General features: G+C 55.1%; 1 protein-coding gene across 6 annotated transcripts; it reads right to left on the bottom strand.

The window, feature by feature from the left end:
- Positions 1-184: 184 nt before the first annotated feature.
- FBF1 (Fas binding factor 1) lies at positions 185-25,253 on the bottom strand. Of its 6 annotated transcripts, none has more exons than XM_058675984.1 (30): positions 24,874-25,253; positions 21,816-21,901; positions 21,332-21,359; positions 20,172-20,213; positions 18,763-18,853; positions 17,344-17,407; positions 16,182-16,223; positions 15,078-15,219; positions 14,519-14,593; positions 13,870-13,989; positions 13,509-13,647; positions 13,251-13,384; positions 11,915-12,014; positions 8,277-8,717; positions 7,376-7,474; positions 6,739-6,827; positions 6,542-6,600; positions 5,815-5,970; positions 5,585-5,685; positions 5,294-5,500; positions 4,755-4,862; positions 4,540-4,679; positions 4,346-4,464; positions 3,210-3,332; positions 2,939-3,124; positions 2,451-2,627; positions 2,223-2,360; positions 1,989-2,106; positions 897-997; positions 185-307 (listed from the first exon to the last, which is right to left on the bottom strand). In XM_058675984.1, exons 2-30 carry the CDS (start codon positions 21,816-21,818, stop codon positions 224-226), a joined length of 3,426 nt encoding a protein of 1,141 aa, XP_058531967.1. In that variant the 5' UTR covers positions 21,819-21,901; positions 24,874-25,253; the 3' UTR covers positions 185-223. The 6 variants fall into 6 exon arrangements, with proteins under 6 accessions (XP_058531967.1, XP_058531970.1, XP_058531971.1 ...); XM_058675987.1 differs by having other exon boundaries at positions 191-307; positions 6,745-6,827; XM_058675988.1 differs by having other exon boundaries at positions 191-307; positions 6,784-6,827.
- Between the last annotated feature and the right edge of the window lie 2,424 nt (positions 25,254-27,677).

Here is a 27,677-nt window from a genome sequence, read left to right as displayed (position 1 = left end):
GGTCCAGACTGTGTGAGACTGCTGCGTCACGAGGCCCTCATGGCCGCTGCACCTTGCGTCCCTGGCTGGATGCTTTAACCTGGGCAGCGGTGTCAGTGAGGATGAGCTGTAGTGAGGCAGGACCATCCTTGGCAGGGCATGAAGGCAGCAGGGTGTGCCCTGGGGACGGGTGTCCTCTGAGGACACACACCCCCTACGGACAGGCACTCCCTGTGGATAGATGTCAGGCTGAGTGGGAGGGCAGGTTGTACGAGGCCTTCTTCAGGGTCTCCAGGAAGAATTGCTCGTTCTCCAGAAAGTCGCGGTCCTGCCAGGCAGATCCGGAAAGCAATCACATCTCTGCGAGCTGAGAGGTGCACCCCCGGGCCATGGGCGTCCCCTCCTACCCACTCCCTGGCCCAGCTTGGGGCTGGGGGCGAGGGGCAGCAGGCGGGGGGAAGCGCAGGGGAGAGCCCTGGCATACAGAACATGTGTTCACACCAGTGAGGACCCTGTGGGCTGCAGAGCTTAGTAACTCACCACTTCCTGTCTCAGCCTCAGCCCCAACTATAACCTGTGGGCGGGGCCTCCGTCCCCTGGGTGGGGGAGGGGAGAGCTCACAAAGCACAGAGGCCTATAGCACTGAGCATTCAGGCCATGCTCTTGGGGTGACACCTGTCACCGGTGACCATGACCTCTGACCTGGGCCAACAGTGTTGCACAGAGCTGGGGGCCTACAGGTGGGGGTCTCCCTGGCCCACAAGTAACCTGTGTGCTGTCTCCCGCCCCCACGACCCCAGCGTGCTGTCTTCTGCCCCTCACGGCCCCAGTGTACTCCCTACCGCGTCTGCCTTGAGCTGGAGGGGCTCTGCTTGTCCCCAGCAGGAACAGGGGCCCCAAGGGCGGATGCCACCCACCTGCTCAGCTGTGTGCCTCAGCAGCAGCAGCCTGGCATAGAGGCGTGCAGGGTCCGGGCCGGCAGGGGGCTGGCTGCAGCTGGGGGCCACGGCAACAGGAGCTGCAAGAGCTGGAATGGCCAGGCGGGAGTCAGGGCCAGGGTCCCGGCTGAGCCCCAGGGCCAGCTCCCAAACACTCAGAAAAGCCTGGGGAACGTGTTTCTGTCAGACAGACACATCTGCAGGAACTGACTGGAAGGAAACGACGGGGTGGGGGGCAGGGACGTGTGGATGAAGGTTCCCGCCACGGAGCTGCTGGCCCTGGGGACCACAGGGTCCTCCGATGGGAATGGGCGTGCCTGGGGAGAGATCACCCGGCAAACCTGCACACATGCACATCAAGATCAGTTACAGACCCTCTCGGGGCTCAGCGCTGGGCACAGCACGTTGCAATGTTGCCTGTGGAGCCAGCATCCCTTATGGGTGCCAGTTCAACTCCCACTTCCATCCAGCTCCCTGCTGGTGCACCTGGGAAGCAGCAGAGGCCGGCCTGGGTGGGCACTTGCCACTCATGGGGAGACCAGATAAAGCTCCTGGCTGTGCTTACGCAGCCCTGTCCCTGTGGCCATGTGCAGAGTGAGCCAGTGGATGGAAGCCCTGTGTCTTTTACTCTCTCTAACTATGACTCTCAAACAGATACAACTTTGAAATTTCTTCTTGTTGCCCCTTGGCCTTTCTGGCTGATCAAGCATGAAAAAATCTCTCATCCCCTCTCTCTGCACCTGTTTTTTTCTTCCTTTTTTTCCCCCCCAAATATTTATTCATTTTCATTGGAAAGTCAGACACACAGAAAGTAGGAGAGACAGAGAAGGAAGATCCTCTTGAAGATCCTCTGTCCAGTTACTCACTCCCCAAGTGTCTGCAATGGCAAGTGGGGGCACTAGGATCAGAACCGGCACCCTCATGGGATCCCAGTGCGTGCAAGGCAAAGACTCCAGCCACTAAGCCACAGTGCTGGGCCCGTGTTGCTGTTTTCCAAATAAACAAATCTTAAGGCCTCTAACCTGAGCAGTGAGGAGGCCCTGTGTGCCATGGACTGGTGGGGCCATTTACCGTGCAAGCTGGCAGCTACGGGGCCCTGGGTCCTGGGAAGCAGCCGTGCAAGACTGGAGGGCACATCCTGTTGGATCCGGTCGAGCTGCAGCCTCTGCTGTGCCAGTTTCAGATGCTCCTGTCACAGTCCCCAGAGAGAAAGCGTGAGCTGTGATGGCAGGAGTCTGGGGGGCAGCAGGGGAGGTTCTGGTGGCTGGGGGGTGGACGACAGCGGCCAAATCGGCGGGCTCTCACCTGGTGCATGTGTTGCTCTTGCTGCCGCAACCGCTCCTGCTGCTGCTGCACCGCCTGCAGCCGGGCCTGCTGCTCCAACTGCGCCTGCTGGGCCTCATGCAGCGCCCGCTCCCCGTCCTCGTACTTGGCCGAGGCCACCTGCAGGCAGGGCTCTGGGTGAGGGCTGGCTGGGATGGGAGGATGGCCAGGGCTTGCCGCCCGCAGCCCGCAGCCCGTAGCCCGCCGCACCTTGCTCATGCTCTCCACCTCCTCCGTGCGGAGCTGCAGGCGCAGGGCGGCGGCCTTCACCTTCTCCCTCTCCAGCTGCAGCTCCTGTCGCTCGCGCTCCACGGCCTCCCGCTCGGCCGCCAGCTGCTCCTCCCTGGCCCGGAGCTCGCTGGCCTTGATCTTGAGCTCCGCCTGCTCCTGGAGACAGCGCAGGCTTGGCCAACTTGCCGCTTGGGGCTGTGCCAGGCCCGGGGTGGAATTCTGGGGTCTCCTTCACCTCTAGGGGCTGCCGAGAGGGGTCAAGGAGGGTGAGGCACAAGCTATGTGACCGAGGCAGGCTCAGCCTGAAGGATCCAAGTCCGGGGTCTGCCCAGAGGACCGCATGGGGCAACATGGACCACACAGCACCTTACAGTGAGATGCAATGGCTGTGGTTCCATGGCTAGCTGTGACCAGGACCCTCTGTCCCAAGCCAGGAAGCCTCCCCCCACTGGAGGCGTGAGCCCTACCTTGGCCAGGCTGACGAGGGCACCCTCCCGCTGGCTGTCTGCCTGCAGCGCCCGCTCCACCTCTCGTGCCTCGCGCTCCCTGCTCAGCTTCTGCTGTGTGAAGAAGTCTGCCCACTCGGCCGCCAGGCGCCGCCGCTCCTCGGCGCATTTGTTCATCACGGACTTCTGCTCCTCCAGCAGGGCGCTCTGTGTGGGCACAACGGCCTCAGTGTCCCCGGGGTGGCGGGGGGCGATGGTGGTGGTCAGTGGTTGGGGGTCGGGTGGCACTCACCTTGGCCCTGTCTAGCTCTGCCCGCTCCATGGCCAGTTGCTGAGCCACGAGCTTCCTCTGCTCCTCCAGGGCGCGCTGTGTGCTCTCGGCTTTGGACTGCTCGGCATTCACTCGCCAGCGCTCCTGCAGGGGCGGGGCCCAGAGCGCTGGTTCCCTGTGATGCGGGCTGCGCACACCCCCCAGAGCCACTAACTCCTCCTTCCCCCAGACCTGCAAAGCCTCCTGGGCCCAGCTCCTGCAACCGTGCCCGAGGAAGACAGGCGTGCCAGTGCTGCCCCAAGGTCCGCTAGTCAGTGGCTCATGGAGGCCACAGGATAGCACCCCCACAGCTGTCACAGCACTGGGCCTGCGCTGCTCATCAGTCAAGGAAGTCAGCAACAGAGGATGGGTGCGACGCTGGGCTGGGGACTCAAGGCCCACACGGATGTCATGGCAGAAGCCCAGGGACGGGGCCTGTTAGCATCATCAGCCCAAGGAAGAGAAAAGGTACAGTCTGGGGAGGGGAGGCTGCTCATTGGCATGGCTATGGGACCCGCATCATGTCAGTGGCATTCCTGACTGGCGGTCATTTTTATTTCCTAATATTTCCTGAATTTTGCTTTTTTTAAATAAATAAAACATGTTCAAATCCAGTTCAAAGAAAGAGACATTACTTCAGGACGTTTGAAAGACAGCAGGGAGTTCCAATGTGCCCGCCCTGACTGAGGAAGCTGGGGGCAGTGCTACAGAGGCCAGCTTGTGTGACGGGAAGGTACCGGAGGGCACGGGAGGGCAGCTGATAGGGGTGGGTGCTGAGGGTCCAGGGTTTTGTATGCTGGTCAAAGCCAGTGGCTCCTGTGTGCTCAAGACTGGGCAGGGGCTGGGAGGAGTGGAGGGCAGGAAGGGGCAGGTGGGACGCTATGAGGGGCCAGAGCAGCAAGTCAGCTGAAGAGGGTGGGGGCAGGAGGGCGTAGGGTGTGTGTGGGGGTGCCAGCTGAGGAGGGCGAGGGCGGGGGTGTGAGGTATGTGGGGGCAGGCTGAGGAGGGCAGTGGTGGGGGGCAGGGGCGTGCAGGGGTCAGCTGAGGAGGGTGGTGGCGGGGGGTGTGCAGGGCTGGCTGAGGAGGCCAGTGGCGGGAGGGCTGTGTGGGACGCTCACCTGCTCCAGGAGCCTGCTCTGCTCGTTCAGGCGCGCCTCCATCTTCCCGATCACCGCCTGCAGCTGGCTGCGCTCCTCCTCCATGTCCCGCTGCTGCCGGCCCAGCCGCTCCTGCAGCACTGGGGGCCCAGCAGGTGCTCAGTGCCATGCCCCCAGCCCTGCCCTTCCCCCGCCAGGAGGTGGGTCACTGGTACCTCGGAGCTGCTCATCCCGCTGCCGGGCGCCCAGCTCCCACTCCTGGGAGGCAGTGAGGTGTGAGGCCTCCACGCGGGAGGAGAGCTCACTCAGGCTGCTGGAGAACTTCTCCATCTGCTCAATGACGCCGTTGAGGGACCTGGAAGAGCAGCGGGTCATCCCGAGCTGGGGCTCTCAGCCCAGGCTGCGGGCCTCAGGCACTCGTGACACGCACCGCGTGTGGGAGGTGGCACTGGTCACGGCGTCAATCTCCTGGTCCTTGAGCAACTTCAGCCGCTGCAGCTGCTCCTCGTGGTCCTTGCGCATTTCCAAGATGGACATGCTGGGTGGGATGGGGTGCTCAGGGTTACCACGGGGCTGGAGGCACGCCCACCGCAGCAGGCACGCCCACCGCAGCAGGCCCCAGCGGAAGCAGCTCTGGCTCCCGGAGCATCTCCTCCTCCTTGTGGCGCTGCCTCAGTCTCCCCAGCTTCTCTGTCCCACCTGCCTAGTGCCTCAAGAGAATCCTTCTCTTACTCAGCAGGGGCCTCTGTCTACAGGCAAAGGGACCCGCAATCCCGACAGGCTGGCTGCAGAGGTACTATGGAAGGCCTGGCCCACCCTGGCACTCCCTTGAGCACCTTCTCAGCTACAAGGAGGGCAGGCCAATTCTTCCCTGGGCTGGATCGACTTACGGGCCTCTTCCTGCCAAGCGCACTAACCTGTGCTGACGCAGGCTGTGTGTTGTCCCACCCCGCACCCCGAAGCCCTCACCGCTGCAGCTCCCGCAGCCGCTCCACCTCCTGGTCCTTCTCCTGTACAGTGGTGGCCAAACGCCGCTGGTGCTGGGCCGTGAGCTCCGCGCGGGCCTGCTCGGCCTCCTGGCGCTGTGACACACACCGCGCTGCCAGCTCCTCGTTCTCTCGCCGGAGCCGCTCTTCCCGCTGCTCATAGGTTGTTTCGAGCATCTTGACACGGCTTCTGCCCACAGAAAGACACCCACCTAGTGGGCCTCTCCCAGCATGTTGGTGTGGGCCCCCTTCCCCGGGAGGATGCCACAGGTACCTGTGGGCACTCTCAATGAGCTCCAGGTCAGCCTGGTGCCGCTGCTGCAGGCTCTCCAGCAGCAGCCCGTGCTGAGTCCGTTCCAGCTGCAGCTTCCGCACCTGCAAGGGCCGGGGACGTGGGGGGAGGGGAAGCCTCACCTCTGTGCTCCTGGCTGCTATGCCTTCAGCCTGGCATGATACCTGTCCCTTGTTTCTCCCCACCTCCTAGCCCTGCCTTGGGGCCCTCACCTGCGCCTCCAGCTCTGCCAGCCGGGCCTGGCTTTGCAGCAGCTCAGCTTGGAGTTGGGAAGTGCCTCCCTGGAGCTGCACCTGAGTTGCCAGGAGCTGCTTTTGGTACTCTGTGCCCAGCAGCAAGTTGGGTGCCACAGACTCTGGGATCAGGGGCTGCGGGAAAGGTAGATGTGCCAGTCAGGCAGGGTCAAGAGTGTGGCTGAGTCCCAGCCCTGGCCTGGGCCCAGCCCTAGGAGGGCCTCGGTTGCTGCCGCTGAGTGCTCAGCAGCACACTGCCCCCTTGAGGCCTGATCAGGAAAAGCAGCCCCCTTTACCCCCAAGACACAGAGCCAAGTCTCTACTGTGATACAGGTCTTTGCTTTCAGGCCACGTGAGACACTCATCCAGTTCTGCAAGCTCCCCCTCCCACCGTCTCCTGGGCCATGTCTCCTGGGCCGTGGTCAGAGGTGATACCCGCCAAGGTAATAAGAGGAGGAGGAAGAGGGTAACAGCAGAACAGAGTAGGCTTTCCAGGTGGAGCAAGGACACGGTCACGGCCGGCCCCCAGCTCCACTTCAGTGGCCCCTCCAGCCCGGCACGGGAAGATTGCGAGATTCAAAGTCTAGGAAGGTGCTGGCAGGGGATGCTGCAGGAGCTGGCTGGTGTCACATTGGACACGTGGCAGGTTTTTTCCAGCAGGGTGCCAGATCTAACTGTCAGTGCTGCCTCTGGCTGTGAGACCCACCTGGACAGGTAGAGGGAGCCCTGTGGGTTCCTGGGAACTCAGGAAGACACCTGTGGGATCTGCAACATGAAGGCAGGGAGTGAGTAGGAAGAGGCCTAGAAGTTTCCAACGCCACTCATGTCTAACCCCCTACCACCAGCTGCCAGGTCCTTCCCTCACCTGAAGCTGAAACCCCCAAACCAAAGCAGAAAACAAACCAGCACCAGGGAGGTCTCCAGGGGAAGCTCCTGTTTTTGGGTCACCTGCTGGCGGGGCCAAGGCAGCCTGGTTCCAAGTCACAGGTGACCTGAAGACATAGGGACAGAGCAGGGTGAATGATGCTCTGTGGGGGGAATGAGAGAGTGGGACTGGGAGGAGGGAAATGTCAGGGCTGCAGAGTGTCTAGAAAAAGCTGGCACAGGCGGCTCACTGAGGGCGCAGGCCCTGGGACTGGCACAGTGGCACGTGGGGTAAAGCCGCTGCCTGCGGTCACGTCTTGGTTGCTCCACTTCCGATCCAGTTCCCCGAGATTGGCCTGGGAAAAGCAGCCAAGGGCAACCCAAGTATTCTGGATCCCTATGACCCTTGTGGGGGGACATGGAAGAAGCTCCTGGCTCCTGGCTTTAGCTGACCCAGCCCTGGAGAGTAAACGAGTGGACGGAAGACCACTCTCTTTCTGTCTTCCGGTCTTTGTAACTGACTTTCAAGTAAATAAATAATTCCTTAAAAAAAAAAGGTTGCAGGTCTCACTGCTGCTGGAGGGGATGGGGCTGGCTTCCAGAAGCAGCAATGGATCCAGTGCAGGTGTTGTATGCCACACCCCCAGGCTGGGCAAGGGCTGCTGCTACCACTCACACTGTGCCCCGGCTGTGGATGGAGCCTGCTGCAGCAGGCCTGGCAGTCAGTGTTTCTTGGTGGGCTGCTGTTCCTGAGGTCACGCTAGGGACAGCTTGGCTGAGGAGGGAGACACAAGGCCCAGGTTAGGGGATGATGGCCCCGCATGCACTCAGCCCTCATCTGGTGCCACCATCCTGTCAGAACTATCTGTCCCCCCAGTCCGAGCTCCTGGGGTCTCTGTGGGTGGCCCTTCCCCACCGGTACCCGCTGTGCTGTGGCCAACACACGCTGTCCTGGGGATGGCACTGGCCACATCACGCACCCTGGAGTGAAGCTGAAGCTGAGCCTCGTCTCCGCCCATCCAGCGCCGCTCAGCTCTGGCTGAGGCTCAGCTTGGTCCTGGCTCTCAGGGTCCATGCGGGAAGCAGCTCTGCTTTTGGCCTCTGCTTTCCTCACATCACCCTGGCACCTAGAGATATCCTTGGCTGTCACAACACCACCAGGTCCCCACTCCTGGGCTCTGGTCACAAACCACTTCCTATGGCCTCTCCCAGCTTTGCCTGGCCTGTCCTCCTGTCCCAGTGGTCACTCACGACCCATCCCCCTTGGTCACCACCCTGTGGCTTCCTGCACAGTGACTTCTTGGCCACCATGCCTGTCTCAACACTCCAAGAATCAGACGCCATTTGGATCACATATGGTCACAGAGAGCATGTGGGTGCGGGGCTGTGTGGCAGCCTGAGAGTGCTGCGGGCCTCATCCTGCCCAGGGGTGGACAGCACCTGTTCTTCCACAGAAAGAGCCTGAGTATCACCAGCCCCCAGTGGCTCACACTGCACCTGCACACAGCCAGAAGCACTCCAAACAGGCTTCTTGATGGAGGTGAGATGGGCAAGAGACACAGCAGCCCAGCACGCACCTGCTGGGGATGAGGTGCGCAGCTGTCTCCCCTGCATCCGGGCTGCCGGTGGCCTCAGCACGCTCCTCTTTAGCTAGACCTTGAGACTTTTTCCGAGACAAGGCATGTGTCAGCCAGTCTTCCTCCTCCTTCTCCATGGATGCTCCCAGCTTGGATGCTTGGCAGGCTTTGGCAGGGCACACAGTACCCTCGACAGGCGGCTTTGCCCCTGAGGAGGGCAGTCTGGCTGGGGCCGAGCGCTGGCTTGGAGAGGGCCCTGGGGGGCCTCCGGGTTGGGTCTCCCGTGTGGGAGATGGAGAAAGCAGGTCCAGGTCGTCGTCCTTGAGGCCCAACCAGTCAGCGCCTCCCTTCCTGCTGTGCATGGGGCTGGAGGCTGCTAGTGGGCTCTGCTTGCAGCTTGGGTCCCCTCTGGGGTCTGGGCTACCTTCTGCTAAGAACCTACTTCAAGACAGAGAGAGGCTGTGAGGCCTGGAAGCAGCCCTCCTTCACAGCCCTTCTCTTGGCTGCTGGGGGCTGCTGAGCCCAGCGAGAAGTCCATGGCTCCTGGGGACTTGGCATAGCCGGCCGGGGCCTGGCAAGCCGGGGCCTCTGCACCTGCTGCAGGGCAGTGGCACGCTGCGTGCTATCCATGCAGACAAGAATTTTTGGATAGCCTGACTTCCGCATAAGAAATTGGGACATTCCACCCATGGTGGAGAAGCCAATTGCAGCCAGGGACACACACCCAGAGCAAAACAGCCATGGGCGGAGTGTCCCCAGAAAGTCAGTCACCAACAACCATTCTGTTTTCTGTTTGTTACTGATGGGGCAGCAGTTTCCCAGGATTAAGAATATTTTTTTAATCTCCCACATGGGTTGGAGCCCAAATCCTTCGTTGCAGGGTCCAATGCCTTCGGAACAACAGCCAGGAGCCCTAAGCAGTCTGCAGAAACAGAACAGTAAACTCCCTTCGGGACTAGGGACAGCTTTCTCTGGTCCTTACTTAGTTACAGCTTTGGATCCCACCTTCTCCTGCAATGACCATTAGGGTCACCCCGGAGCCCCCTAAAAACTAAACAAAACAACAACAACAAAGTTAGAATAGACAGACAGAGAGCAACAAGCAAAGCTTAGAACCAGACAGGAAACGGTCAGCAGGGACTCACACATACCTTACTAGGTAGGACACGAAAATAAGTTACTCGTCAGTGGGGTATTGAAGATTTCTCTGTACACCCCTCCTAAAACTGTTCTGTGCCTCGACTGTTGACATATGCCTTTTTAAAGTTATAAGCCAGTTTGGACTATCCTAAAATCTGCCAAGTTTAGTAAAAATTATGCTTCAATACAATAAACTGCTAAATACAAAAATGAAAATAGACATGAGACAGCTGAATAGTATCCTATAGCCATTTTAAGGTGGATAGAAGCCAGTTGTATATAAACTAAAAATGAAATGTCAATGAAGTAGTCACAGGAGGTGGTTAAGAACTTGCATGTTCTAACATATCGCTCACTCAATACATGTCAATTAACTCCATAATGTTGTAAACTGTTGTTGATGTGATGTTATGGTTTTTAATTGGTCGGAACGATATTCTGCCAGCTCTGCTTTTAGACCAGAGATGGTCTCCCCAAGAAACTGTTGAATTGATCTGGACAATGAGATGCTGGACACTATGCATGGTTCATGCTTACAGTGTAAGAAGCGTGACTGGATTTGAACTGTAATACTGCAATGAGGTGGAGGAATCCACCATGGGGGGAGGGGAGGGGAGGGGTTGGGGGAACCTCAGAGCCTATGAAATGATGTCATAAAATGAAATGCGATTTTAAAAAAAGAATATTTTGTGGGGGCTGGTGCTGCGATAAACTGCCATCTGAAGTACTGGCATCCCACATGGCGTCCAGCTCCCTGTTAATGGACCTGGGAAAACAGAAGAGGACCCTGCCACCCACGTGGCAGAAGTGTCTGGCCCAGGTTTCGGGAGCGAACCAGCAGATGGACAATTCCTTGTCCCTCTCTGTCCCTCTCTGTAATCCTGCCTTTCAAGTGGATAAATCTATTTAAAATTGATAAAAAAATATTCTGTAGGGGTGGGTGCTGGCACGGGAGTGGAGACACTTGCTGGGAGACAGGACAGTCTGGGTTCCAGTCCTGGCTCTGCCTCCCACCCATGTGTGCATGGCAGGGTGCCAGATAACGATTCAAGTCTATGTGGCTCCTGCCACTCATGTGGGACATCCCGGTTGAGTTCCTGGCTGTGTATTTTGGGGCCACTACAGTGGCACAAGCTAATCCTCCACCTGCAGTGCCAGTATCACATATGGGCACAGGTTCTAGTCCCGACTGTTCCACTTTCAACTGAGCTCCCTGTGAATGGCCTGCGAAAGCAGCAGAGGATGGTGCAAAGTCTTGGTCCCTGTATCCAAGTGGGAGACCCACAAGAAGCTCCTGATTCCTCAGCTCAGCTCTAGCTGTTGTGGCCGATTGGGGAGTGAACTAGCAGATGGAAGTGCACGCTCGCTCTATCTAAAACTCTTTCAAGTAAAATAAGTAATTTTTAAAAAATTTATACATTTTTTCTTTTTTATTTTTCATTTTTTTTTTACAAACCCTTGTGTTGAGGGCTTTCTTTTTTTTAAATAAAGATTTATTTATTTTTATTTGAAAGTCAGATGTAGAGACAGAAGGAGAGACAGAGCGGAAGATCTTCCGTCTGATGACTCACTTCCTAAGCGGCTGCAACAGCTGGTGCTGAGCCAATCCGAAGCCAGGAGCCAGGAGCTTCTTCCCAGTCTCCCACATGGGTGCAGGGTCCCAAGGCTTTGGGCCGTCCTCGACTGCTTTCCCAGGCCACAAGCAGGGAACTGGATGGGAAGTGGGGCTGCTGGGATTGGAACTGGCACCCATATGGGATCCTGGGCATGCAAGGTGAGGACCTTAACCACTACGCTATTGCACCAGGCCCGAGGGCTGACTTTCATTAGATCGCAGCGAGGGAGCTGCTCTGCTACGCACAAAACCCTGCAAGTAATTTTTTCTTAAAAGGTAAACAGAAAGCACAGGGATTAGGAAAAAATGCCCTAGTGTCTGCACACAGACCCTCAGGTGGTGCTGCTGGGCTGTGAGCTCACCACTGCTGGCCTGGGCAAGGGGCAGCAGGAAGTACCTGCCCTGTTATAACAACATTCCCACAAGTGTGAGATGACTTTTCAAAACAGATACCAATACTAGGATAGGACTCCAAATTCACCAATTCACCTTTCTGTGGCAAATGCATGGGGCGTGCTGTCAAGGTTGCCATGGCAGGTCTGTGAGCAGGGCCTTGGGAGGCCATCATGTTGAAACGATGGTCCTGCCAATCCCTGTGCTATGGCCACCCCACAGTGAAATCTTTTGGGGCCTTCAGGAACAGATAAGCCCACCTTCCCTTCCAGGGGGCCAAAGTGGAATCCTAGATCAGGCTCCAGGGGAGCCGTCTCCCTCCCCTGTCCAGTGTGGGCAGCCCCCTTCTTCCTTCCACACTCCCAGAGCCCAGTGCCTTGTGCCCAGCACCCCTGCCCAAGGCTGCAGGTGCAGAGGTGGAAGCCACTGGGGGCTGCTTTCCTCAGGGTGCACCTGTCACAGAAGCCAAACTCCTAGGAGGCCCTCTTACCTGACTGACTGCCGGCGGGACTGCCGGCCCTCGGTGGCAGCCACGGTGGGCTGGTAGGCCCCAAAGGTGAAGTCTTCGTCACCCCATGAGTCCTCTTTGTCTGCCAAGGAAGGAGCCCGTGATCACAATTGGATCAGCTGGCCTCGTGGCAAGCTTCTGCCCCCGGCCAGCACAGGCACAGGCGGTGGTGCCCTTCTCAGCCAGAAGCAATGGCAACAGTGCCAGACCGCCAGGGGCTGCAAGGACCCAGGAGTCTGTCCTGCCCTGGGCCCCGGGACCCCTCAAGCTAAGGCCCAGTAACCATGTTATAGGAATGACGCTCAACAGGTGACCTATGGCCAACACTGACAAACCTGGGCCTGAAGCAGCACTTTTCAAACCGTGAGCTGCTACCTATTCTATCATAGGGTCAGGAAACTGACTGAGTCAGAGCCAGTGGCTTTACAAGTGAGCAGGGCGAGCATCATGGTCACGTGGCAAGGAACAGTACAGAGACCTGCTGAGAACCAAACCACCAGAGTGGGAGTTTGACCTGGTGGTTAAGAGGCCGCATCCCGTTCCAGAGGGCTTGAGACCTGACTCCGTTCCCTCTTGTAGCTTCTCACTAAGGGATGCTCTAGGGGGCAATAAGAGATGGCCCAAGGACCATGGCAGGAGCCACTCATTGGGGAGACCTGGACTGAGTTCCAGACTGAAGGACGAAGCCTGGCCCAGCTGCGGCTGCTGCAGGTATTTGGAGAGTAAATCAGGCAACGGTGGAACATCTCTTTGTTATGAAAATGAGAATAAGAACTGTTAGGTGATATCTTCACTGTGACAACCAACTACAGAGTGTTGCTACGGAGCCTTTCCATTGTTATTTTAAAAGAGTGACAGGGAGAAAGAGAAAGATTTCCCGTCCATTGGGTCACTCCCCAAATGCCCCCACCAGCCAGGAATGGGTCAGGCCGAAGGCAGGATCCTGGAACACCAGCCAGGTCTCCCATTGCAGGGTCCCAAGGACTTGGGCCACCTGCCTGCCGCCTGCCAGGGTGCACGTCAGCAGGAAGCTGCATCAGAGGTGGAGGTGGGGTCACCTGGGCACTCAGATCCAGGATGGGGGCATGCCAGGCGGCATTCTAACTGCCTGGGACAGACTCTCTCACCAGTCTGGCTCAGTTGCAGAGGTGTACAGTGCTGCGTGTGAGGCTGTTGCTCACTGGGGGCTGTGGTGGGCAGCTCTCCCTTTCCTGTGTCCGCCCCCCCACCGGGGGGCTGATAACTGCAGGCTCGCACAGTGCTCATGCACGGGCTTGGGGCAGAAGCGGGCCCGCGGCGGGCCTCCTGTCTTCCTCACCCTGCGGCCTCTGATACTTCTTGTCCAGCTTGAACTCCCTGCGCTCTGCGGTGCCTGGGCGAGCCAGGAGGCTGGTGGTCGTGCTGCGGCCCAGCAGCTCATCCAGCTTGGCGCGGGCTGGGCGGGGCCCTTCCCTGCAGGATAGAGCACGTTGTGGGAGCTTGGGGCTATGAAGGGCTTTCAGGGGCAGGGGGCAGTGGGCGGCACCATCCCCATGCCTGAGCTGGCCTGGGAACTTCAGTGCCCAAAGGTGCTTACTGTTCTCCCATCAGCCTCTTCTCTGTCTTGGGGCTGTCCCCAAACCCCAGAGCAGCCATGAGGTCATCTCCATCATCAAACAGCGAGTCGTCTTTCTTTCGGACAGGAGTGTCCCCAGGAGTTAGGGGAATGGAGGGGCCTGAAAGACAGACCCCAAGGCTGGAAGATTATAGCTTTCCACCTCTCAATGGGGGGTGCGGGAAGGCAGTGGTCTCTGCGGCCCTACCCACGCCCTCACTCCACTCCCACCTTCCCTGACCTCTGACCTGAGGCCCCCACCCCGGGTTAAGCAGCAGGAAGCTGGATCAGCTGTTGCCAACAGTGTACGCCCCTGGGAGGAGCCACAGCCCCAGCATCCCACCTTGCTCTCGGAGGGCGCTGGGACCCTTGCCAGAAGATGTTTTACTCTTGATCCCGGGGGGCTTCTTGGCAACCTCCTCCTCATCATTGGACAGAAGACCTGCCAGTGGGTCCTCTGAGGCTCCCGGTCAGAAGGAAAGCAGAATTGGATGACAGCACTTGGCTCAGGCAGCCAGCTGTCACCTGAGTCACACTTTCTCACTGCTCTAATACATGTGTAAGCCACTTGGTATCTGGAGGGTGGGTCATGCAAGGGGCATGGCGAGGGGAGAGGGAGGCAGGTGCCCCACGCCTGTTGGGAGGCCCAGGCTCACCCACAGGCCTTCAGTCTCTGCTGGTATGTGGCCTTCTAGAAACGTCTTTTGGGCATCAGAACAGAAGGAAAACATCTGTGCATTCATGAAGGCAAATGGCCACTTTCCACACTTTATAAAACCTTCGTTTTATGCCTGGCCTCAAAGTCCTCATAATCAAGTTCCCCAAACATCAGCCCCTCCCAGCATCCAGGGCAGCTAAACTGGCCCAGCTCTCCACTTCTCTGACGCCCACAGCGAGGCGAGTGCGGGTAAGTGAACACCACCCAAGCGACTCTTTTCTTAGAACAGAGGGTCCCAGGAGCTCCACTGTTGGTCCCAGGGGGTTTCTGGTACCTTCCGAGGAAAACCTCCTGGGCTGATGCCCAAAGCTGCCTGGAGCAGGTGGCCTTCTGGCAGGAATGGTGTCTGCTGCAGGAAGGACAAGAATGCACAGTTATGGGTCAAGGGCCCTCCTGACCCAGACCACAGATAGGATCTTGGGGCTGGCTACATTTCATCTTGGGAAGCTGAGGGCCCTTGGCCATGGACATGGCAGGAGAGGGAGGCACTCCACCCCCCAGTTCTCATGTGGGTTTCTGGCAGGCAGGACAGTGTGTGGAAGGCCACTCCCTGCCCTCATCATGTGCCACTGCAGACAAACAGGACTCAGGAGGCTACTGCAAAGCTTTGCTTCCGGGAATGGCCTGACTTATGACTGGGGAACTGGCGGAGCAGGGGTGGGAGGATGCTCAACCTGTCTGCTCCCCCGTCCGCACCACACACACCCACATACACTCACAAACATACAATTCGCAGCCTGCTCTTTCCACCTGACTGGGAGACTCACAGGACATGAAAACTTCCTAGAGCCGCCAGGGTGCGCAGCAGCCTCAAGAAGCCCCCTCCCATTCACCTTTCTCCTTGGCTGTCAACTTGTCTGCAGGTTTGGGGTTCCCGGAAGATATTTCTTTCCCAGAGCTCTTTGCAGCCGTCCTGCCAGGGACTGGGTGAGACTTCTTCAGGCCTAAGAAGTCGGCGTCCATTTCATCCAATTCCTGGAACACGGTGGGTAGAGCGGTCAGAGGGTTGCAGGACTGCCGCCTGCTGCCAGGGGCAGCACTGGGACAACAGAGCACGCTGCTGAGAACATTTAGCAAGGGTTGAGGAACCCAAAATAAGCAGAGTGGCACAGGGGGCTCTGCTGTGGGTTCTAGAAGGACAGACTTAGTGCCACCACCAAAGACGGCCCAACGAGGGAGCAGGCAATGCTGCTCTAGAGCCCCTCTGGGCAGGATCCCAGAGCTTGGCTCTGGCCCAGGTGAAGCAGAAGAGCTGAGGAACCGAGGGCAGACCAGAGGGCACAGTTGTTGGAAGCGGGGCTAGGAGGAGGTGGCTAGGATTCTGCTTGTATGTGAATCCAGCATTTGTGTCTTTAAAAATCCAGCGCAAAGGTCAGCTTTGGACTTGATCTGGTTAGTAGACAGCTAGACCAAAGGGCACTTGGACAGGGCTACGTAGGGAACTATAGGGGAAGCTCAGAGCAGACATTTGGGAAGATGGTCTGGTGTCGCCCTGCTGCCGCGGGGAGACAGGCAGCAGAGGGACCAGTCAGGTGAGTCGCAGCTGGCGCTGGCCCTATTTCACAGGGGGCATCTCTGGAAGGGACCGTCCAGTCTCCAGAGACCACAAGAATGGGTCAGACCCAGAGAGGCAAGGGCCACAGCCCCTGGGTGAACTCCAATCTTGCGCACAAAAAAAGGCTCAGTAGCAGGAGTCCTCACAGGAGATATGGGAGACTCCAGCAGCGTCACCCCACCAACCCCCAGCCCCACTGACACAGAACAGTCCAGCAGCCCCAGCTCTGCTAACGCAGGACAGTCCGGCAGCATCACGCCCCCAGCCCCCAGCCCCGCTAACATGGAACAGTCCAGCAACGTCACCCTGCCAGCCCTGCTTACAAGGGACAGTCCAGCAGCGTCACCCCGTCAGACCTACTGAGAACCTGCAGTTTCATTACCTGGAGCAAGGCCTGAGGGTCGGCATCTGAGACATCTGAAACCTAAGGCCACAAGAAGGTCAAGGACACAGGTCAGTCCAGGGCGACACTTGGGGTCCCAGCCCCTAGCCCACTGCCTCTGGCAGTATAGAGGGCTTAGCAGAGGCAGAGCTGAGCCAATGGGGTGGCACAGGAGGGGTCCTTTAGTGCCTCCGTCAGGGGCTGGTCATTGCACGTCAGACGCGCCCTGAGACAGAGGCCCAGTGAGTGCCGCTCACCTGGATAGACACTGCCACCACAGGACCCATCAGGTTACTTTCTATCCAGGTGCCTGAATGCTCTGGGCTTTTTAAGGGAAGGGGCAATATCCTAGACTCTGACAGTGGATCAAGCTCTATCCTCCAGCCTGTGGCAGGGATGGGAGCTAGGACACGGCTTTGGAAGCCCTTAGGTTTTATGTATTGTACTACACTTACAGGGATTTCTTTTTAAACATTATCTTCTTGGGGATAGTGTTGTGGCATAGTGGGTTGAGTTGCTGTCTTTGCCACAGCACTTGGTATGGACACTGGTTTGAATCCCAGCTGCTCCATTTCTAATCTAGCATCCTGTCAATGTGCCTGGGAAAGCATCGGAGGATGGCCCAAGTGCTCGGGCCCCTGCACCCACATGGGAGATCTGGAAGAAGCTCCTGGCTCCTGCTTTCCATCTGGCCCAGCCCTGCCTGCTATGGTCATCTGAGAGTGAATTGGTGGATGGAAGTTCTCTTTCTCTCCGTAACACTGTATCTCAAACAAATAAATATTTTGAAAAAAACAACAACCACAACACTATTTTCTTTCTCAAGAGACAGAAGACATGGAGAACTCTGCTTCTCTTCCCAAATGCCCACAGTGGTGGAACTGAGCCCAGACAAAGCTGCAGGGCAGGAACTCAGCCCAGGCCTTCTCTAATTAGGGTGGCAGGAACCCAACTCCCTGAACCAGCACTGTTGCCTCCTAGGGTCTGCACAGACAGGGGCTGGAGCCAGATGGAACCCAGGCGCTCTGACAGGGCATGGAGGCATAGCAAGCTGTAGGTTTCGGTCCATCTGTGAGCAGCCACAGCATGTGGTCACTGCACCAACACCACTGCTCCTTGGTGTCAATGAGCAGGCTGAGATCGGGGAGGGGGATGGGCTCACCTCAGCATTAGCTGCAGCCAGGCCTTCTCTGGTGCCAAAGAGATTGTCGTCTTCCAGGGGGGACCTGCAAAGGGGTGGAAGTGGTAGCGTTGGCCTGCAGCCGCAGGACACCAGCCGATTCTGAAGGATGAGCAGCTGGGACAGCAGAAGGGACCGGGACAAGCTGCTCTGGAAGGACACAGGCCACCGGATGCAGCATTGTTCCGATGTTCTTAAAGCCATAGGACCTGTTTCAAGTAGTTCCAACCCTGACTGCTCTGGCCTTACCTGTCAGGAGAGACCCAAGAGAGCAATGCCCAGGGGAAGCCTCTGAAGGAGACAATGCCCGGGGCTCAGGACTGCCTGGGACCAGTCCTCCAGCTTGGTTCTTTCTATTCCCTAAGGCTTCTTCGGTGATCAGGCCTGAGGCAAGGGGTGCAAACTGCTGATGTCAGACTGGTACATGCCAAGTGGGAAGCGAGGGCTGGAGGAACAAGAGTGGGGAGCATGGTTTCTGCCTTGCTTGCTTGGCTGGGGGCTGTGTGAACTCCAGGCCTGACGGCCTACGTGACACCTGGCAGATCCCGTAGGCAGAGCACCCCTCAGGAAGGAGCCCCTGGTGTGCTTGTTAAGGAAGAGTTGCTCATTACCCTATAGCCCACCAGTGAGTACTATTTGAAAGTTGTTTGCTTCAAACCCACCAACAGAAGCCTGCTAACTTGCCCTTTAAAAGTTAAAAGTTAGGGCCCGGCGGCGTGGCCTAGCGGCTAAAGTCCTTGCCTTGAACGCGCCGGGATCCCATATGGGCGCTGGTTCTAATCCTGGCAGCTCCACTTCCCATCCAGCTCCCTGCTTGTGACCTAGGAAAGCAGTTGAGGATGGCCCAAAGCCTTGGGACCCTGCACCCGGGTGGGAGAACCAGAAGAGGTTCCTGGTTCCCAGCTTTGGATCGGCGCAGCACCGGCCGTTTTGCTCACTTGGGGAGTGAATCATCAGATGGAAGATCTTCCTCTCTGTCTCTCCTCCTCTCTGCATATCTGACTTTGTAATGAAAATAAATAAATCTTTTTTTTAAAAAAAAGTTAAAAGTTAAAAAGAAAAAAATAAATTAAAAAATAATAAAAGTTAACAAACTGATCAATCATGACTATAATTGAATGGAATTAGCCTGAAATGTAAAAACACCCTGTGCTGCCCAACCTCGGTACTTCTTCTGCCCCTTCTGCTTCTGCTGCTGCTTCTGCTACTACTGCTGTTGTTGCTGCTGCCACCCTCTTCCCAAATCTCACTGGGGTGATGGCTGAGAGCCTAGGCTAGCCCGAATAAACTGCCCCTATGTGTCTGCATCGACTTCACACTCCTGATGATTTGGGATCTCAAAATCGGGGTACAATGAGCGCAAGGGGGCCAGCGGGCCCCAGCCCGGCGGTCCTGTCTTACTCGGCTCCAGCCTTTGAAGCAAGTCCTCGAGGTGCACCTGCGGTGTCTCTGCCATGTGCAGCTCGGGTCACGGACTTCTCAGGGAATGACACTGGCAAGGAAAGACAAAGGTGGAGAAGTCATCACTCAGCTGGGCACGGCACCCTACTCTGAATGGGGTGGCACTGTGAGACTGCAAGGTGTAAGTCAACCTGCAGTGCCAGCAGGAGGCAAAGGAAGACTCACCCTGACCACAGCCCAGGTTGTGACTAGGACACTGTCACAGCCCCAGAGTGTAGGCTGGGGCACATTGGGGGGGGTCTGTGCCTACAGGGCCCCACAGCCCGGCTCCTCAGTATAGTGCCTGGAACACCAAGGAGGAGCGAGCCACGTGGTAGACACAGGAAGGACTCAAGTAACCCAACTGCAGGTTTCCAAGGTGACCACTAACACGGCCGACACACACAAAGATGCTCACACACATCACAGGCACAGTCAGACAGCCACTCGACACTCACTCAAGGTGGGAATAAGGGGCTACCATCGAGGCACAGGTTAAGTTGCCACTTAGAGATGCTTGCATCACGTACTGGAGCGCCGGTTCAAGTCCCAGGGCACCACCTCAGATCCTGCTCATGTGGGAGAGCAGCAGATGATCCAGGAACTAGTACTAGGGCCCCGCCACCCATGTGGGAGAGGAAGATGGAATTCCTGGCTCCCGGGCATCAGCCTGGCCCAGTCCTGGCTGCTGCAGGCATTGAGGGAGTGAACTGGAGCATAGAAGATTCTTCTCAAGCCCAGCGCGATTGTGTAGCGGCTAAAGTCCTCGCCTTGCACGCCCGGCATCCCATATGGACACCGGTTCTAATCCTGGCAGCCCCATTTCCCATCTAGCTTCCTGCTTGTGGCCTGGGAAAGCAGTCGAGGATGGCCCAAAGCCTTGGGACTCTGCACCCATGTGGGAGGCCGGAAGAAGCTCCTGGCTCCAGATTGGCTCAGCTCCAGCCGTTGTGGCCACTTGGGGAGTGAACCATCGGACAGAAGGTCTTTCCTTCTCTCTGTATATATGCCTTTCTAATTAAAAAAAAAAAAAAGAAAAAAAAGAGAGAGAGAGACGGGGCTGGTATTGTGGCAAAGGTGAAGCCACTGCTTGCAATGACCAGCAGGTATCCCACTGCTTCCAATCCAGCTTTCTGCTAATGTGCCTGGGAGGGCAGCAGAAAACAGCCCAAACACTTGGTTCTCTGTCACTTGGGTAGGAGACGAGAACGGAATTCTTGGTTCCCAGCTTTGATTTGGCACAACACTGGCTGTTACAGACATTGAGGAGTGAACCAGTAAATGAAAAGTCTGTTTTTTTTTTTTTAAATAAAAGCTTAAAAAGCAAAATACAAAGCCTAACCTAGAGAATTATTGGAAGGGACACTTACTATCATCCCCCAGGAGGTCACCAAGCACCTCATCAATGGAGCCTGGAACAGAAAAGGAGCTATTAGTACTTCAGCAAGGACAAGCGTGACCCTTGATGCATGCACCCCAGCCTTAGAGTTCACCCTGGAGTGGGAGCTCAGGCCACGCGCTGCCATCACTGCCATGGACGCAAGGCCTTGCTGACACTCCCCGGGGACAGAACTGAAGTCTCAGGGGATGAGCGGCAGGTTTCCAAGAGAACTTCCTGTCTGCTGCCTCTCCCACCCAAGCTTGGTCCTCCCCACTCAAAAAAACCTGCAGTAGTGTGAGAAAAGCACCTGAGCTGCTCGGACCCAGGCAATGCCTCTCCTGCCAGCACCCTCCTCACGTCCCCCCCGTTGACAGCCCTCCCTGGGTAAGGTGGTGCCCGGGCACCCACCCTGGTTCTCTCTAAGAGCTGATGCCAGATTAGTTCTGTCCATCTGTCCCAATCACATATAGAGCTCAGTGAAGGTGTTCCCTAAAAGCCCACCTGGTTTACTCTTGCATTTCCCTGAAGGCCACTGAGGAAGAAGTGTTAAGGGGAGAATCCTAGAAGATTAAGGCTATCTGTGGAATTATGGGAAAAACAGCAAGTCTTGTACCAAGAGCACTTAAACAGATGTGGCTCATTCCTGGGTGATGGGGAGAAGACACGTATGGAGCGCTTCAGCAAGTCTGTGCAGGTGCAGGCAGCGTGGCACCGTGCATGAAGCCGCCCATGGCCCATACTGGAGTGTCGGGGACTGAGCTTTGGCTCTGTTTCTATTCCAGTTTCCTGCTGACACACCTGGAGGCAAGCAGCAGGAAGTGTGGTCTCCAACACCTCACCCCAGCCTCACATGGGAGATCTGGCGGGAGTTCCTGGCTACTTCCTTCAACCCAACCCAAGCCTTAACTGTAGGTGTGTGTGGAGTGAGCCAGAGCATGTAAGTCCGTTCTCCCTCCCCTCACTCCATGTCACTCCCTTTCCAAATAAACAGATATTTCCTAAAAGTAGGAAAAAAAATTCAAAGAGTGCTCTCCACCAAAAAAAAATTACAGAACTTAAGCATAGCTTTCCCATAAGCATTCCCCATGTGTTTTCTGAAAAACCTTCACCATATTCAATGTCAGGGTGGCTTGCCACCTCTCCACTTACCTTTCAATCCTTTCTTGGCTTTCAGTGCCTAAAAGGGGGCAAGCAACTCACATGAACACAACCGAACACTGCACTCGTGTTCCAACTGGAGACGTGTAGTCAAGGGGTTCGCCGTCTGCCAAGTCGCCGGGGGCGCCAACAGCATTTAGAGACAGAAGGTCTCTATGCTTTCCGCTGTTGGAGAATGGTGCTGCATGGGCAGTAGCGGGCCCGGGTGTGGCCAGCAAGCTCTCCTTTCTTCCAGTCCCACAGGCCTCAGGGTGGGCACGCAGCCCCCATGGTATTTCCTGCACTCGGGGTCTGCCAGGGCACTTCCAAGCCTGTGATCTTTGGGCTTGGGAGGGTTTACTCATGACATCTGGGAGGTGAGTTGGACCTGTTGCTGGGCCCCCATGGCAGCTTGGGCAGGGGGTGTCTGCACCTAGTGCAGTTGTGGGGAGGGACAGTGTTCACGTTCCCACAGCTTACCCTGTACCCCACCTACCATCGTGAGGCTCTGGGGGCCACCTGCAGCTCCTATGCAGCACCACAGGGTTCATGCCAAGGCCACCTGCGTCAGGCTCATTCTCCCTAATAAAGAACATTAAAGTGTTTGCTTGAAATGAATATGATTTTGAATATGATTTTACAGGCAGGCATTAGGCTGAGCTACTGCCTGCAATGCCTAAATCCTGCAGAGGTTCCAATTTCAGTCCCAGTTGCTCCACTTCCCATCCAGCTCCTTGCTGATACACCTGGAAAAGCAACAGCAAAAGTACCATGCTAACCATGTGGGAGACCCAGATGGAGTTCCGGTCACCTGGCTTCAGCCTGGCCCAGCCCAGGTCACTGTGGCCATTTGGGGAGTGAACCAGCAGATGAAAGATCTTTCTCTATCTCTTCCTCTCTTCAACTCTGCCTTTCAAATAAATAAATCCTTTTAAAAAAATTATATAGCATTCAGGACAGAACTGTGGTGTAATGGGTTATGCCACTGTTTACAGCGCCCAATCCCATATGGGAGCCGGTTCAATTCCCAGGGGCTCCACTTTTTTTTAAAAAAGATGTATTTATTTTTATTGGAAAGACAGTTATACAGAGAGGAGGAGAGACAAAGAGGAAGATCTTCCGTCCAATGGTTCACTCCCCAAACAACTGCAACAGCTAGAGCTGGGCCAATTTGAAGTCAGGAGCCAAGAGCTTCTTCTGGGTCTCCCACCCGGGTGCAGGGTCCCAGAGCTTTGGGCCATCCTAGACTGCTCTCCCAGGTCACAGGCAGGGAGCTGGATGGGAAGCAGGGCCACCAAATTTAGAATCAGCGCCATATGGGATCCCGGTGAGTTCAAGGCGAGGACTTTAACCGCTACACAATCATGCTGGGTCCATGCAGGCTCCACTTTTTTTTTTTTTTTTTTAAGATTTATTTTATTTTTTATTACAAAGTCAGATATACAGAGAGGAGAAGAAACAGAGGAAGATCTTTCGTCTGATGGTTCACTTCCCAAGTGAGCGCAACGGCAGGTACTGTGTCGATCCGGAGCCAGGAGCCAGGAACTTCCTCCAGGTCTCCCATATGGGTGCAGGGTCGAAGAGCATTGGGCCGTCCTCGACTGCTCTCCCAGGCCACAAGCAGGGAGCTGGATGGGAAGTGGAGCCGCAGGGACTAGAACCAGCGCCCATATGGGATGCCGCACATTCAAGGCGAGGACTTTAGCTGCTAGGCTATGCCGCCGGGCCCTCCACTTCTGATCAAGTCCCTACTAATGCACCTGGGAAAGCAACAGAGGATCGTCCACCTGTTTGGGTCCCTGAACCCATGTGGGAGACCCCAGAATTAGCTCCTGGCTTCAGCCTGGCCCAGTCCTGACTGTTGCAGCTGCTATGGGAGTGAACCAGTGGATAAAAGACCTCTATCTGTTTCCCATTCTCTCTGTGACTTTGCTTTTCAAATATCTTTAACAGTATGTGAACACAGAGGCTTCAGAACTTCCTTCACTTTATCCCTCAAGAGGTCAAAGCCATTTCCAAAACCTCCTGGGGTACAGGAAGCAACTCATTTGAGAAGCAAAGCATTCTGGATAATATGACGTGCTTTCCCTGGCGTCAGAACTACTTGAACAGAATACAGTGGGTGTCATCTTTTTAAAACATTTTATTTGAAAGGCAGAATGACAGAGATCTCTTTCATCTGCTGGATTACTTCCCAAATGGCCAGGAAAAAGCCAAGAGCCAGAAACTTCATCTGGGTCTCCCACCTGGGTGTAGGGGCCCAAAGCACTTGGACCATCCTCTGCTGCTGTTCACAGGCAGCTGATTCAGTGGTGGAGCGGCCAAGATCCCACATGGGCGCTAATTCTAATCCTGGCATCCCTGCTTCCCATCCAGCTTCCTGCTCCTAGCTTCGGATTGGCTCAGCTTCGGCCGTTGCGCTCACTTGGGGAATGAATCAACTCCATGATAGGAACAGTCTGATTATAAGTGTTTACTTACTCCCAGGTCCGTCTACACTGCTCCATCAATACATACTTGAATGGGTATAGACAAAAATGAATCCATGGGAAATATGGGTAGTAATATTATCAATAATCTTAATTGTATTCTTACTATTACTACACTTTTATCTGAGATTGATGACCTAGAAATAGTTACAATAATAGACCTTTTATGTAAACTATGCTGTGACTTAATAATGGCTATAGTGCATATATTGGAACTTTTGAACAGAAGTGACTCCATCTTCCTAGACTACTGGTAAAGTGGAGTCACCTCTCATCACTCCTGTCAAGAAGCTCTAATGCAAGTAAACATGTTAAAAAAACAAGTTCTGGTAAAAACGATAAAAAAAGAAAAATATGTTTTGACAAATATGTAAAAAACATGTTTTGCAGAATTAAGAAAAAACAGAGTGTTACCAATAGATAAGTTATAACCAATTAAAACTAAGTAAACATGGTTGTGAAAGTAACCAATGGAAATACTTTGTAAACAAGTAATAACCAACCAAAACCATTGTAAACAACTAATGGCTTGACCCCCTGAATTGTATATAAACCCATGCCTTGCTCCCAGTCACCTGAAGCCAACAGGCTCCCACCAGACCGGAGCCAACCTGTTGGGCTTCACAGAAGCTAGCAGGCTCCCACCAAACCGGAGTCAACGCCCAACAGGCTTCCACGACAGATAAGCTAAGAAGCGCTGTTGGTGGCTTCCCTCATCCTGTTTGATGTGTGCTCGCCTAAATAAACGTGTGATTGCAAGCATACTTGTGGCGTTTGTTGAGTGACCAGGCTTGATGTTCGCGACACTCCACCAGGCAGGTGTGGGCTTTATTCAAGGCTACGATGCCAACCTTTGTAGCTACAAAGAGGGTGCGGTTTAAGGGGCAGGTGTGCGCTTCAGAAAGCATGCGGGCACACCTGGCTCTATGGCCGAACTCCTTCCCGGACAGCACCCAGGACTGCTTAAGTAGAGCAGCCTCAACCAGCATGGGTGTGACCTCTGGGGTTTTTCTGACACGATGCTCACAGACGGTGGGATAACTCTGACTGCTCCCCGCAACCCACCTTGGCGTGACGGGGAAGAAGGGAGTCGCAGCGGTTCCTCCCTGCCCTTGGTGTTGGCCTGCCCTGTCAGGAGAAGGCAAAGTTCATCTGGGGTTGCGAACAGGGCCTGTTTGTCCGCAAGGGCCGCTTTGTACAACTCCCAACGCGATTCCTATGGGTCCTGATCTTCCTTTCCACGCCGCGGGAACTTCTAGACAAAGGGCCATGGGCAACGACGCCTCATCTCTGCGCCTGACTCGTCTTCCTCGTCACCTCTTCGGTCCCTGCGCTTCTCAACACATCACCCCTCCACACGCCCACCCATTTCGGCCCCATTACGCGCCATTCCCTTCGCAGAAACGCTCGCGGGAAGCTGTCCCAACCATAGCGGCAGGTCTTAAGTCCACCCCTTCCGGGCCCCGCATACGCCCAGCCTCCCAGAAAGGCTGCAGCGAAGCGTTCTGGGAGTTGTGGTCCACTACTCAATCATCTACCGAAATCTAGATGCCGGGCTCTCCAGGAAGAACTACAATTCCCAGGATGCCCAGGAGTGACCGTTGGTTGGGCTAGGCCTCCGTGGCCAGCTCTGAGGAGCGTTGCTAGGAGCTGCTTCAACGCCGAGGACTGCACTGTAGGAGGATGGGGTGAAGACGCAACCTGTAACTCTTTTACAAAGGAAAGAATAGGGCCCAGGGCGTGGCCTATCGGCTAAAGTCCTCGCCTTGAACGCGTCGGGATCCCATATGGGCACCGGTTCTAATCCCGGCAGCTCCACTTCCCATCCAGCTCCCTGCTTGTGGCCTGGGAAAGCAGTTGAGGATGGCCCAAAGATTTGGGAACCTACACCCGCGTGGGAGACCCGGAGGAGTTTCCAGGTTCCTGGCTTCGGATCGGTGCAGCACTGGCCGTTGCGGCTCACTTGGGGAGTAAATCATCAGATGGAAGAGCTTCCTCTGTCTCTCCTCTCTGTATGTTTGACTTTGTAATAAAAATAAATAAATCTTTTAAGAAAAAAAAACCTTCAAGGGGAAGAGTTGTGGCGTCAGGAAGCCTACTTTATCCTTAAGGCTGTAGCAGCTCGGTAACTCTAGGTAACCTGTAGTGTCTGGCACCTGCTCTACATGATGTCCACGTCTAGCAGGTGTTAGCACCAGCTGTCCAGAGAGTAACTGACCCTCCGAGAATTTCAGGATCATGGGTTTGGAGTTGCATTTCTCCACACAAAGCCCTGGGGAACAGGAAGGACCCCAAGAATGAAGATCTGGCACACTCACTTTAGTAACTTGCAACAAGCAGGGAGTTCTCAGAAGCTAGGTGAGCGGGCTAAGGTTGCAGTGAGGTGAATGTTCTGGAGGTAAGTTGGAGCTCAGCAGTGCCATGCTGCTAACGTGAAGGGCCCCCAAGGCTTTGGGCCCAGCTCTGCTTTGTGGTGAGCTGCCTGTGCACTGGAACACGTCTCACTGTGTATCTTGAGAAGGCTCCCAAGGGAATTCCAAGCACTGGAAGAATCACCCTTTGTTCACATAATCAGCAAACACTTCTCAACTGAACCGTAACTTTTCTGCTTTGTATACTGTTCAGCATACTTCCTACTGAGAATTCATATCCTTTTGGAAAAGCCTAGATTTTTAACTTGGTTTTTGTTAATGTAAATGGTTCACCAAAGGCCTTAAAAGTGGCAGTGTGCCTTCTCAGAACAAACTGGACCTCTTGCTTCCCTTAAAGTGCCATCAACAAACATGTACCGAGTCCTGCCAAGGACAAGTGTGACAGCAGTCACTAACCCAACTACTGTCTGGCTGACAGCCATTGGCTGACAAGGGCCTCATTCCTTCCTTTCGTGTTGAGTGTTCCCTACAACTAATCAACCTGTACATGAATTTCCTCATAATGGACACTTCAGATGGAGATTAGGTTTCACTGGACTTTCTTTGAATACAATGATGAAGGTCAGGGCAATCTAATGTCAACAAAAACAGTATGAAAGGTCAGATTTAGGTGGGGAGTTTGGGAGGGGCCATGGAGAGAAGACAGCCTCTTTCAGCTGGCTGGCTCCCAGGGCTGCACACCTGGGTTGTGCAGGTGTCAAACAACCCCCAGCTTCAGCTCCAGCCCAGTCATCTGCAAAGGGTTCGAACAGTAACTTGCAATAAATCCAAATTTAACAGTCAGTAATAAGCCATTTATGTTTACTGTGATTTCCAGAACCCAAACTACTGTCAAGATATACCCAAATATATAATTCACTGTTAATCCTCAATCTTAATACAATTATTAATATTCCTGGTAGGACAATTAAGGCTTTTGTCATCACACGGCATTTCCATTATAACTGAAGAGTTTCATGTTAGCAGTTTCCTACAAAGGAAACTTTATATTAGGCCCCAAGACACAATTACATATAATTATACCATATTCCCAAAGCTGATTCTAGAACAACTAGTTTTATGAGGCAGATCTCAGACACAGTTATCAGACTAAAAAAAAAAAAAGTGGCTTATGGTGTTTTACACTGATTTTAAGAATAAATTTCATATTCACATTGTACAAATCAGATTTCAACTGAGAAAGCCAATTCAGCAATTCAGATAAAAGCTCTTACAAGTACACTGACAACAGAGCCAACAGCAGCAGCAGCATCTGCAGGACTTGCTTGGATCCTACAGCCAGAGCTCAATGACTAGGCTCTCGGAACCCAAAATTGGAACACGGAGTTTACGTCAAAAAAGACTTTTCTGTTACTTCTGGGTGGAAGAGGTGACCCATGTGACTTTTTTTTTTTTAATGCCAAATACTCTGTAATTTTCAAGCCTTTTAATTGCTAA

The sequence above is a fragment of the Ochotona princeps genome, chromosome 17, assembly GCF_030435755.1.
Source record: "Ochotona princeps isolate mOchPri1 chromosome 17, mOchPri1.hap1, whole genome shotgun sequence".
Taxonomy (NCBI): domain Eukaryota; kingdom Metazoa; phylum Chordata; class Mammalia; order Lagomorpha; family Ochotonidae; genus Ochotona; species Ochotona princeps.
This window is presented reverse-complemented; position numbering and strand designations above follow the sequence as displayed.